This window comes from Anarrhichthys ocellatus, unplaced genomic scaffold (assembly GCF_004355925.1).
Source record: "Anarrhichthys ocellatus isolate YVR2014 unplaced genomic scaffold, GSC_Weel_1.0 scaffold78, whole genome shotgun sequence".
In the NCBI taxonomy this organism is placed as follows: domain Eukaryota; kingdom Metazoa; phylum Chordata; class Actinopteri; order Perciformes; family Anarhichadidae; genus Anarrhichthys; species Anarrhichthys ocellatus.
The window spans coordinates 3,032,763-3,045,463 of NW_022280108.1; the positions used below are offsets into that span (position 1 = coordinate 3,032,763).

The 12,701-nt window shown below is 40.6% G+C and overlaps 1 protein-coding gene across 1 annotated transcript; it reads right to left on the reverse strand.

Moving 5' to 3' along the window:
• Positions 1 to 574: 574 nt before the first annotated feature.
• LOC116398062 (olfactory receptor 2G6-like) lies at positions 575 to 2,132 on the reverse strand. The gene is made up of 3 exons (XM_031874068.1): positions 1,771 to 2,132; positions 1,100 to 1,326; positions 575 to 774 (listed from the first exon to the last, which is right to left on the reverse strand). The coding sequence occupies exons 1-3, from the start codon at positions 2,130 to 2,132 to the stop codon at positions 575 to 577; spliced, it is 789 nt and encodes a 262-aa protein (XP_031729928.1).
• Between the last annotated feature and the right edge of the window lie 10,569 nt (positions 2,133 to 12,701).

Here is a 12,701-nt window from a genome sequence, read left to right on the forward strand (position 1 = left end):
GAATAATTAGTTCATGCATTTGTTACTTCTAGACTAGATTACTGCAACCTACAGTTTGGCTTGCCCACTGAAAACATTTACACAACTTAGAATGTTCCTGTCAAGTCCGTTTATTCACTTAACTGTGTTTCCACTTGTCGTGCCAAATTTAACTGAAATAACAACAATAATAATCATTGTATTTTTATTTTACCTTGTACAGCAGGATAATCCACACACATTGTTTTCAATGGGTTGTAATATTTTATTTGTAAAACGTCTAGAAAGTTATGTAGTTAAAGAAACATGTTAAATTGTCTTATGTAATATATCGATGCTTTGAGTAATACAAACACTGACAATATTTAAAAGGTAGTGAATTACCAGTGATAAGTCTGAGAAATCAAAACAAAGATAACAAACAGTATGTTATTTATTTTAGAGTTGTTGGTAGCTACAGACAGGAGACAAACTGGACCATTTGTACGCCTAAAACCTAAATGATCTCTTGTACTGAAATGTGCTTAGTTATTGAAAACGTTACAAGTAAAATGGGTTTAAAATCAATTATCAGGGACACAATGACCTTAAGAAGTTAAACTCCTATAATCTTTTTCTGATGGACATGTAAATTGGTAAAATGCTTGATGATGCTAGCACGTATCTCTTTACTGACCAGTCCATATATGATGGGGTTCATAGCTGGTGGAATAATGATAAACAGGATGCTGAAGAACTTCTTGATATTTGGTGAGAGTGAGGGGAACCTGTGACTTATAATTATGACCAGTATAGCTATTTGGTAGAGCACATAAATAACAAGGTGGGGTGCACACGTCTGAAAGGTCTTCCTGCGGATACCACTGTCAGCTCTGCCATGTTTTACACAAGCATGCAGGATTCTGGAATAGGAAAAGGCAATGATGAGGAAGTTGCTTGTATTCACAGACCAGTATATGGACAGACCTAGAAAGAAATACAGAAAATGTACAAATATTTTGTTAGTTATGTATTATGAGAGCAGTGCAACATGCTGAATTTGCTCAACACCTCTTGATAAGGGCCAATGTTCCACAACATATCGTATGTTTGTTCCGTTATCCTAAACGAATGCACTTACCATAGATGTTGTTTATGGGGGTCGGACTGCAGGCCAGGTTCAGTATAGCACGGTTGCTGCAGTAGACATGGTGGATGGTATTGCCACACAGCGGGGCATTCATGTGGAAGATGAAGAGCACAGCAATAAGCAGCACAGCGATGAACCAGGCCAGGCCGCAGCAGGAGTGTAGCCGAGCCGGCGTCATGATGGCATGATACCTGAGTGGTTCACACACAGCAATGTACCTGCAGAGGGAGAGGACTGTCAAAGACATAAAAAACATACACAGCTTTTTCCAGTCAAAGATTTATTTTAACATGGCAAACTGTTTGCATCTGTTTCTGTATGCACGGCAAATATCCTGAAGATGCCCTTATATAGGCTGGACTCAGCGCCTTTTCTCTAGGCAGACTTATGCAGCCGTACACACTCTGTCCTCATTGGGAACAAATGAAAAAAGACGCTGTCTCTCAGCAAACGGTGCTATGTGGACACAGGCCCTTACACAAGAATCCATGGCAAATATACTATTTCTTGTGAATTTTGTGCAAAGGTTAATAAACATTTAGCCATGATTCATAAGACACAATGTATGAATACAATTACAAAAGAGAGCACTGTTCTATCTATGCATGACAGTAAAAGACTTGACTGACTCATTTTCTTGATGTGCTGATGCGTTTCTCTACCTGTCATACGCCATCACAGCCAGAATAGTCTGCACTGCGACGCCATACATGTGCACGCAGAAGGCCTGGGTGATGGCCGGGATGTAGGCAATCTTCTTCTGGCCCATCAAGAAGTGCATCATAAGGCGAGGCAGCACCGTCGTGGCCCCCAGCAGATCACAGACCACAAGGTTACAAACCATAACGAACATGGGTCTGTGCAGGTTCTTGTCCATCACAATAACACACAGCACCACACCATTTGCCAACAGCATTACGATGTAGTAAAACAGAGCCAGGAAGAACAAGAAGGCGCCATAGCCTGGTGGTACATAGAAGCCCTCCAGGTGGAACACGATAGGCTGTTTGAGAGGTGTTACCATTGTTATGTTCTCCATCCAATACAGTGGGGTTCTGTAAAAGACGAGAGTTTATTAAAACCTTCTTTTCACGCATCAGGGACAGTGATCATAATTTCAGACTTATAACCACATGTTACAATAAACTCTACAGCAGCGCTAAAAATGTGAACAAAAGAGTTGATGAGATTTCTCTTTCCTTGTAATTATTAACTGAATGAAACAGATCACAAAGAAGTACCTGCAATAAAACAGCTGACAGACGTCTCAGAGCAATTCAATATTTCATCAAACAAACACATAAAAGAACTAAAGGTAATGTCTAATGATCACAGCAATATATTATATGACTGCCCCCCCGTCTTCTCTTCAGAGCTGATCATGCTCTGACTTGTTGAGGAGAGTGTTCGCTTTTAATGGTCTTACTTTGTGTGTTGTGTGTCCATTAGTAACGGCAATCCCTTCACAGTCAACGTTGCCATTGACACCTCACTCCCAACCTCTTCAGCCTGCATGTCTGTAGCTGCCACTAAGAAGGAACGTTTGCTTTTAAAAAGATTACTTCCTTGGAGTAAATCATTTATTTCCACAGAAAACAGAGTTTGATTTCAAACACTAAGCTGACCATAAAGAATTGTTTGGTTTCTATTTTCAGAATCTTACAACTTGAGTGATTATATGGGATCATGTGACAATCTTCATAGGTTTGACCTGGGGTCACTCCACCTAAAGCTACTTATTGAGCTGCCGTCATAGATTTCATATACTGTATGTATGTTTTTTAATGCCTCTACTCGATAGCTGACAGCAGAGTGATGCCAGGACATGAGGGGAGGCGTCGTGGTTCATGGTTGGCATTTTAACCTGTAGTCCATCAGGGCGCCACCATGGTCCCGCCTGAAGTTGATCACCATATATCGCCATAATAACAGGTTCGGTTGTACTTCAGCTTTTAGCCACAACAATTGTATGTTAATCAGGTTTGGATAAGGCATCTTAGTAGACGCAAGTGTTGAGCGATAGCTTGTTTCATTTAGAGTGAAACTATATTTTACTACACATGCATGATAAGATTAATAAATGAATAGTCTTTGGCGACTAGACTCCATCATCACGTAGTATATTAAAGGGGGTAGTGATGCAGTAGTTACATCAGGACTGTTCCCCCCTGGAGTCGAGACACTGGTGCAGGTGGTGGAGGTGAAGGAAGTTGCTGAAGATCAGATGAAGGGATGAGGAACAGTATGGGCTCTGAATATAATTGAGACTGGAGGTGAATCAGTGTAGGAGGGTCGCATCGGTTCATTGACAACTGACAATAGCAGAGAGGATAATAGTTTTAAAGTTTGAACTTCTTGGACTTCAATATTCAGCTGATAGAGTAGAATCCAAAGAGATAAAGAATGATTTAATGAGGGTGTGAAGAGATTCTTCCTGACTGAATTTCCACTAAGCTTGATTACTGAGTAAGGCAGTGTAAATAATTACAATTTAAAATTCATTACATTTGAAATGCAGAAATGACATAACAGTTGTGTGTTGGGCGGACAGACTGGTCCAGGATGTTTTAGTTGGCACCAGGGCTGGGGATGATAAGACAATCTGTTCTCACTCCCATCTCCTCAAATACTGACCCCTCAGCACCGAGGCACCCTGTAGCGTCTGTTTGAGACACATCGGGCTCTTCAGCTAAATCAAATGTAAACTCATCTGTGTAACATCCACGGAAAGATGATGAAACTTGAAATGTAGTAAATACAAGAATGACCAAATTCTTAACTGAAAAACTTCTGCCAGGAACTGATCTCAAGACTTCTCGTGTCTTTTACCACGTCTGTGGACAAGACTCTTGACACTCAAACCCTCTCCCATGTTTTGTGACCTCATCTTTCCAGTTTTAGGAACATCTACATCCCTGAGGGACACAGAGACACATCCAATTGTTAATAAACAACTTAAAGAAACTTGATGCAAAATAACAAGTACCTTAATTGATATGTTCGTCCTAGTCTTAGTTGATCCTTGTAATTTGTATGTATATATTTTGAATCTGCCTCAGCATAAACAAACTCACTTTATCTGTGTTTTATTCACAAATTGACTCTTTTAACTGCCTTGTTTGCATTTGTTATAATCTTGTTCTGTAATCATACAAAACTCATCTCATACTACTCGCTATAGTGTGTCTTTATACATTAACTGTGCAAGCTTGAAGTTTACCAAATCTCCAACAGTGGAAACATCTAAGTTTATAAAAGTTATGTATCGTTAAGTTCATGATAGCCAACTCTGTTTATAATAGTTTTAGTTTCCTGCTATTTAATCTGGATGTTGATTGTTCTGCCTGCAACTTTTAGCTATCCAAAGCACTGATGTTTTATTCAGTGATTTACATCAAACAGTTTGTTACCATTCTGCAGCTGAGATAGCCCAGCTTTCAAATATGGAAGAATTACATATACTATGTAAGTAACTAGTATTGATTATGTAAAGTAAAGTTAAATTAAATAAGAAAGATAGTTATTAGGATGGGAGGGGTGATGTTCCCGCCATAAACTGCATCCACTTTATCAAGAAGATAAAGAAGAAGACATCAAAGGGGCACCTGTGGCGACTGTGGCTCAGAAGGTAGAGCGGGTCGTCCCTCAATCAGAAGGACTCCTCCAGTTTATATTGATGTGTCCTTGGGCAAGACACTTAATCCCAAATGGCTCCCAAAGACTGTGCCATCAGGTGTGAATGATAAGTTAGTTCTGATGGGCAGGAGGCACCTTGAATGGTAGGCCCTGTCATCAGTGTATGAACGGGTGTGAATGGGTGAATGACATGTAGTGTAAAAGCGCTTTGAGTGGTTGGAAGGACTAGAAAGGCGCTAAACAAGTCCATTCGCCATTTACTTCTCTTCTACACTACACTTTGACTCCGGACTTTGGTGCTGAAGGTTGAAAATGTTAAAAACATAGTTATTCATTGTACTCTTCATCATATTCTTTATGTATTCCATTAATTTTATTGATTTTTCTGTTTAGTAGTTTAGTTATTTTTAAATTCTCTTAGTTATCTTAATGATGTCTTATCATGGAAACTGAGTACAATCATTGTTTCTATACTAATTTATGGGTTTATGATTCATAATTTAGTTATTAATGATTGTTACATATTTTGATATTAATTAATTGTTTATTAAAACTGCTGCAAGCAATAACACTACATCCGCATCATTATTACATGGACAGATTAACTGATGGAGGGGGGTGGAAGGGGAGGTTAGATGGGTCAAAAAAACATAGCTCTTCCACCTGGAGACCGCTGTTCTTGTCCTGTGTGAAACCAATTCAATGTTGACTTACTTTACCTTAATTTTGTTACGTAACAAACATAATTGTTTCAACCAAAAACTTGAACTTTTCCAAAGCCTATCCATGTACTTTTGTTGCCTAAACCTAACCTGAGTAAGAACTTTCCACAAGTAATGGAGTACTGTTTCTTTCTTTGTTTCTTGTTGTTGCAGCATTGTTGCATTGTTCATTAGTGGTTAGAACCAAAGGGAGATGGGAACCCTGCAGGGACCGTCCATTCCTTTCTGCTGAGATCACACACAGAACGTTAGCTTTGCAGAATACGATGCCACAGTTCAAACCTGATTACTTAATAAATCTGTACATGGAGAACGTATTATCATAGATATTGATTTTTCCATCAGTGACCATAATATGTCATCAATCTGTCACTCCTTCAAATCATCCCATTATAATAACTAATATGTCTTTGTTTATGCTTTTATTATGTGCAATTTTCTGTTTGTCCATTGGTCCATCCAACAATTTTACGAGAGAAGCTTCTCTCAATAGCTTATTACTGTAAAACAATACAATTTGCAGCGAATATTCATGACTAATCACCCAGTTTGAATACTTTCTTGCTAGCACTGCCATCAAGTCCAAACTTCAACGTGTACACAAGACATGTATCATAGTCAGATTATCAGATTGACACACAATTTAGAGATGATACTGTTTGGTTTTGGGTACTGGAGGACCAACTAAGGACAAACGGTTCAATTTTTTTTTTTTCACTACTGATAACTTTAAAGCTGCATTCATACATATGAATTGAATTGAATATCAAAAATAACACTCTAAAAAACAATAAAGCGTTGCTTTATTTTTCAGTCAAGTTACACTATTTTCAAGCAGAGTGGATTCATCTCAGTTTGTGGGAAGGTATTGAAACTTGTGTTTGTTGTGGTATGTCTGTGTTATAATTGTTGGGCTGTGATGAGAGTCCTGGAGGCCTCTGAGCTCCCAGGTGTCTCAGTGACCAGCAGGTTAATAGAATTAAACACTGCAGTGAGGCGTTCAGGGGGCAATGGACAGGGAGAGACTCTCTCTCTTCAGAGAGCCTCTCCAGCCTGCAGACTTTCTTTGAATCTACAGAAGTGTGTGTTCCGGAAACAATGGTGTTCTAGCTAGTTCGGCTTGCAAGTACAATGTTCTAGTTCATACCAAAAGTGTTGGATAGGGTTGAGGTCAGGGTTGTGTCAAGTTCTTTCACACCAATTCAGGAAACTCATTTCTTTATGGACCAGTTCCCTTTTTATGGGGGCATTGTCAGGAGAGAGTCTTCCTCAAACTGTTGACACCAAGTTAGAACAAATCCTCACACCAAAAGTACCTGCATAGAAAAGTCATATATTGAAGGCCAAACATGTGTGTATGCTCAGTTTCATGGGGGTGTGTCAATTAGATCATGATGTGTTCAATGTTTAAACGATGGCACTAGAGGACGGGGTTGTTTAAGACCATGAATGTCCAAATTTTAAAAAATCTGCAATGTAATTTCTTAGTTTTTTAAACTGTCGACCAAAACAGTATGTTAGAAATGAAGCAGCCAAAGGTTAACCGTGCCTTGACAGTGAAGAAAGTCCTTGTGAATCCCAGGGGCTTTCATTAGTGCCTGTAACCAGTGTTCTCCTCTGAGCTCTGATACACATCTATTCCTCTCTCTTTGCTCCCAGAGGGCTAATTACCATCTGAAGCTGTTGATCAGTGTTTTGTATGGAAGCCGCTCACAGTGGACCTCATTAATGATTACATTTGCTTCAGAAACATTAACACTCATTACTGTCTGCTGTGCCAACTGGAACACACAGTGACGAAACTGGTGGACCATTAAGGGGCAGTGTAGTCCCCTGAGCTCCCAACATGCAACAGTTTGTATTTTTAATTATAGTTTAACTGTTTTGGCTTGCTGTTCATAACAAAGTTTCACAATGCAGAACTGCAAACCTCACTACACATTCCACGTTTGACTGGTTTATAGTGTCATGCCAGTCCTGCGCTGGGACAATGACCTTTATCATCATGTTTATTGGGCAGTATTCTGACAGCTGTTTTAGTTTCTGTTTGTGTGGTTGTACCGTGCTTTATACCATCTACAAGGGGTAAGAAACCGAGTTCTAGGTGTGAGGTATGAAAGTTTTCCAAATCTCTTTCTTGGCTAGCTTATCTAGCCTGGCTTATCTTTATCTGTTTATCCTGTGCATGGTTGCAGGTCATTGTAGCCTATCCCAACACTCACAGGGCATGAGGCTGGGTATACCATATCATTATACACAATACACCTGCAGACAGACCCACCAACAGACAATACAGGGTCTACAGTTTATGTAACATGCAGGTCTTCTGACTGTTGGATGAAGTCAGAGCACCTGGAGGGAACCCACACAGGACAGCATGTAAACTCCACTTTTGTAAAGTAATTTAGTACATTTACTCAAGGACTGCACTTAAGTATAATTTTGAGGTACGTTACTGTATGTACTGTAAGTATTTATGTTTTCTGCCCCTTCTACTCCAACCAGTAAGGAAAGAAAACAGTAGGGCTCACGCCCACTGCACAGTGCCAGAAACCGGTTGTGATAACAAAAGGGTGTTTAAATCTGTCATCAATTGGTAGATATACAGGAAAATTGGGACCCAGAAAAGAAACGGGACAGGCCAATGGGTAGCAGGGATTCTCCCAGGAAAATCGTGAGGGTTAGCAAGTGTGGCGAGATAAGTGTCCATAGGCCTGCTGCCATTTACAGGATGCTTTATATTGTACACTATGTATTGTGTCAGTGTGAATGCAATACAGATTAAAAACATAGCAAATATATAACATGCAGCTGGGATGAACTTACTTTTGAGTTTATCTTGGATAACTCTCCCATCAAATTAATCTTAATGTGCTGGAGGGGTTCGTGTGCCCCAGGGACCCTGGGTGCTGTGCTGTCGGGGGCGATAGCTCCTGGTAGGGTCCCTCACAGTAGCATGGTCCCTGAGAAGGGGCCGGACTAAGAGCAATTCACTTGTCACATCACGCCCGGAAATAGGAAACCAGGGCCCCTTTGTGGAGCTAGACCTCGGAGGGACCTGGGAACGTCTGGCTGAGGCCCCTGTCCACGACGTCTTCAACTCCCCCTTTTGGAAGAATTTTTGGTGCAAAGCGTCTATTGTGGAAGCGACTGCTAGGAGTTATGGTCAAAAGGTCATCAGTGCCTGTCGTGGCGGCAACCTAAGAACCCGCTGGTGAACAACAGCATTGAAGGAGGCCGTGAAGCTGAAGAAAGATGCCTTTTGGGCGTGGCTGGACCAGGGAGGACTTCCATACCATCAGACCTCTTTTTGCCACCGGAAGAGTCGCCCCCTGCTGGTCAGTAGAGACAGTGCAAGTTTTAAGTTTTAAGAGTTTTTGTAGTGCAGGGGCGTCAAACTCATCTTCACTCTGGGCCACATCAGCATCACGGTCGCCCTCAAAGGGCCGGTTGTAAATGTAAGAAGGTGTAAATGTAACTACTCCTAACATATTTTTAATAACTGTCTCTGCATTTGATTATTGTTTATATAAATGTAAAAAATATATTTCAGCACATTTCTGTTATTATAACTTAAATCCTTTTAATTTAGGGTTAAGAAACCCACATTACTCTATCAAAGATCAAACTATTTAAGAAAATATTAAAGACAAATAAACACAAGTAATTACAATAACTTTGTTCAAAGCTTAAAATCATTTCAAGGGTGCATTTGTACAATCCCACGTGAAGTGTTTCATGTGTTGTAAAGCCATGTTTAAAGTAGTCTTCAATGTACTCACAATACATTTATATGTCAAATGTGCAGTAACCAGCCAAAGAGCTGCTTCTATGACTTTGTGTTTATATCATAATCATGACTTTCTATCTCATAATTATGACTTCGGGGATATTTTTATTATCAAGTCTAACTTTTAATTATTTCTTTTAAGGGACTTCTGGGATACCCTCTTAAGCTTGCTGTCACCACAGCCCGGCCCTGGATAAGCAGGTGGGTGGGAGGACGACTCTTATTGTAACGATGATATTGTAGCACCTTTAACATGTAAAACTGTGACCGTGCTTCTGTATCTGACAAGTTGGGAGTTGGGAAACGGCTTCAGTGCAATGCTCAGCCAACACAACCAGGTCAAAGTTAGTGCGTGTTGTTACGCTCATTTTAAAGCAATGTGACACAATCATGAAAACCAGAGCACAGCCACGATCACAAAGAACTCAGTTTTCTGTAAAAGCTGGACAGAACTAGTTGTTATCTATGTAGCTGCTTCAGCTGAGAGACCACAGTGTGAGTAACACCGTAGTCACACACCATGGTCACACACCGTAGTCACACACACCGTGGTCTGACACACCGTGGTCACACACCGTGGTCACACACCGTGGTCACACACACCGTGGTCACACACACCGTAGTCACACACACCGTGGTCTGACACACCGTGGTCACACACCGTGGTCACACCGTGGTCTCACACACCGTGGTCACACACACCGTGGTCTCACACCGTGGTCACACACCGTGGTCACACACACCGTGGTCTCACACACCGTGGTCACACACACCGTGGTCACACACACCGTGGTCTCACACACCGTGGTCACACCGTGGTCACACACACCGTGGTCACACACCGTGGTCACACACACCGTGGTCTCACACCGTGGTCACACACACCGTGGTCACACACACCGTGGTCTGACACACCGTGGTCTCACACACCGTGGTCACACCGTGGTCTCACACACCGTGGTCTCACACACCGTGGTCTCACACCGTGGTCACACACTGTGGTCACACACCGTGGTCACACACCGTGGTCACACACCGTGGCGGTCTACAGAACACTGTAACATGATACAGTTGAGCCGTCCTCTGTGGATCAAAGGGAATGCAAGAACATATTATAAGGTATCGCAATGACCTGTCAGGGCTACCGTACAAGCCTTAACATGTGGTGACATAATAAATCACAAAACACATTAACAAGAATGTTTTTAATGTGTGTGTCATAGACAAAGACAATAAGAAGACTGTGGACTGAATGAGGCATGTATGGAACGATGTGATCTCAGTGCAGAGACTTATTCATTGTACAGTTCTTTAGCTCCATCTGCTGCAGTTGTGTTGCTATTGCAGTGTAGACAGTAGTGTGTCTGCATACGTGTATAACTGGGACGGTGTTCGGTTGTTGGGCAGCAGTGCTTCTGGCCCATTTAACCTACTGGGGCCAAACTGGGACCATCTGTTCTTTTCAAGGGGTCAAAACTAAGCTGACCTGAGCTAAACCTCAGCGTAACAGAAGCACCAGAGTCAGCCACCAGACTACTGGTCATACAGAGCAACACAACACCACTCAACTCAGCAATGGGGCGTCGCATTGGTGTGAATTCAGCTTTTAATATGAAAGAGGATGATTGTGTTATTACTTCTTTCAAAAGTTACATAATCTCACTTTAAGGGCTGAAAAACAAAATCTACTTCAATCCATCAATTGATCCATTGATTCAACTCATATTGTTTAATCGTGAAATGAATGAATCGAAGGTTTTACTCTTTAACAATACTTAACTTCACTGTGATTGAGTAAGTGAGGTGAGGTTTTACATCTGAAGGGATTGCTGAAGCTTAAAGTGACCCGTGTGAACGCCTGCTGATGATCCATTAAGAGCCTTCATTATTATTATATATTGTATTATTATTGTATAATATGTGATGCAGGTGAAGATCACGTGACCAGTTCCTCAGCCATCACATCACAACAGCAGAAAGATGATCAGAACAAATAGCTGAAGCTAGCGAGCTCAGGTGAACGTGTGACAGAGTCGTTGCTTTGAGGCTGTTTCACATTCTTTAGCTGAATTAAATAAAAACTCATATTTAGTGGAAAGAATTATCAAATATATCTGCTTCTCATTATAGCCCCCAGGTGCACCTCTTCTCTCCAACTAAAATGATAATAATAATGATAATGAAAATATGATTAAGTCTTCAGTCAGTAGTTTAGACTTTATGAAAAATAACAAGTTACATTTTAACTTAAAGAAATCTCACCACAAACGTCAACAAACAAAGTTGTTTTAATAAAGAACGTTTTAATGTATTTTATGTCTTCTGACAAGTTCAACACCACACAAATACAATAAGTAGTTACAGTGTGTTTACACTACAAACGCTGCAGAAAATGATCGTTGAGAAATATTCTTTACTTCTGAAACAGCATGAAAAGTTTAATTCTATTGAACCTTTTCACTACAGTCAAACAGTTGATGTTATTATCCCTTACATTTGGATATTGACTAATTGTGACCAAGTTATGTAACATTTTTAAAACTCTTTTTAAACAGACAACACATCATAACATGTTAACCTGCAGTAAGAAGATCTGCGCCCAATCTTCCCACAAGGCAACACGAAGGTTTCATCTCGTTTGATTTATTGAATAAATGAAATACTTGAAAGCGGGTTGATGGGTCTGAACACCTGATCATACTTGGTACGGTAACTTCCTGCAGTGAGTAACTCTGTGATGATGAGATTACAGATACAGCACGGTGCTAATGTGAGAGATAAACTCTGAATCATCATTAAACTGTGACAACAACCTCTGACAGATGATCCTGTGAACTCTTTAAATTACAGTGTTCTATCATCTCATTAGAAGAAAGGATTTGTTTTAGTACAGCGGTCCTCAGGTATCCAGCTAATTGAGTCGACACATCCAGCTGTACCGGGAGGACCAGCTGTCAGCCGGCTCTGACCCAGATATCAGATATGAGCACGTTTAGGAGCTTTTGAGCTGAAAACCAGCTTCTGTTAGCAAAACTCATTGGCATCCTCCCTTCCTTACCTCCTCCCCTCCTTCCTTCATTCCTCTATCCTACAAAATACCTCCCATCCTTCCTTACAATATCTCCAACTCACTGAATGTTCTCTTAAATCTTTAACCTGACACATTCACTTTCATTCATTGGTTGTATGACTTACAAAGTTGATTCAAAATTGGAAAATATTCAAAAGTAATTTGGCTAATTTAATCTCCAAACTTTGGTTTGAAGAGTTGGGAATCAATTCATATTTTGCCTTATTTATATTGTAGTTTCATAATGTTGAGAATGTAACACGGCAGTCAGCCTAACATGTAGTATTAGGTGATACGAGGTTGATGATGGTGATACAAGGTTGATGATGGTGATACGAGGTTGATGATGGTGATACGAGGTTGATGACGGTGATA

Bases quoted from the DNA above. Each gene is read 5' to 3' on its own strand.
- LOC116398062 (XM_031874068.1), bottom strand. From the start codon at position 2,132: ATGGTAACACCTCTCAAACAGCCTATCGTGTTCCACCTGGAGGGCTTC. The intron at 1,327-1,770 runs GTAGAGAAACGC...CTCCCTCTGCAG, and splicing joins GCTGTGATGGCGTATGACAG to GTACATTGCTGTGTGTGAAC. The intron at 775-1,099 runs GTAAGTGCATTC...TCTACCAAATAG, and splicing joins CCCCATAAACAACATCTATG to CTATACTGGTCATAATTATA.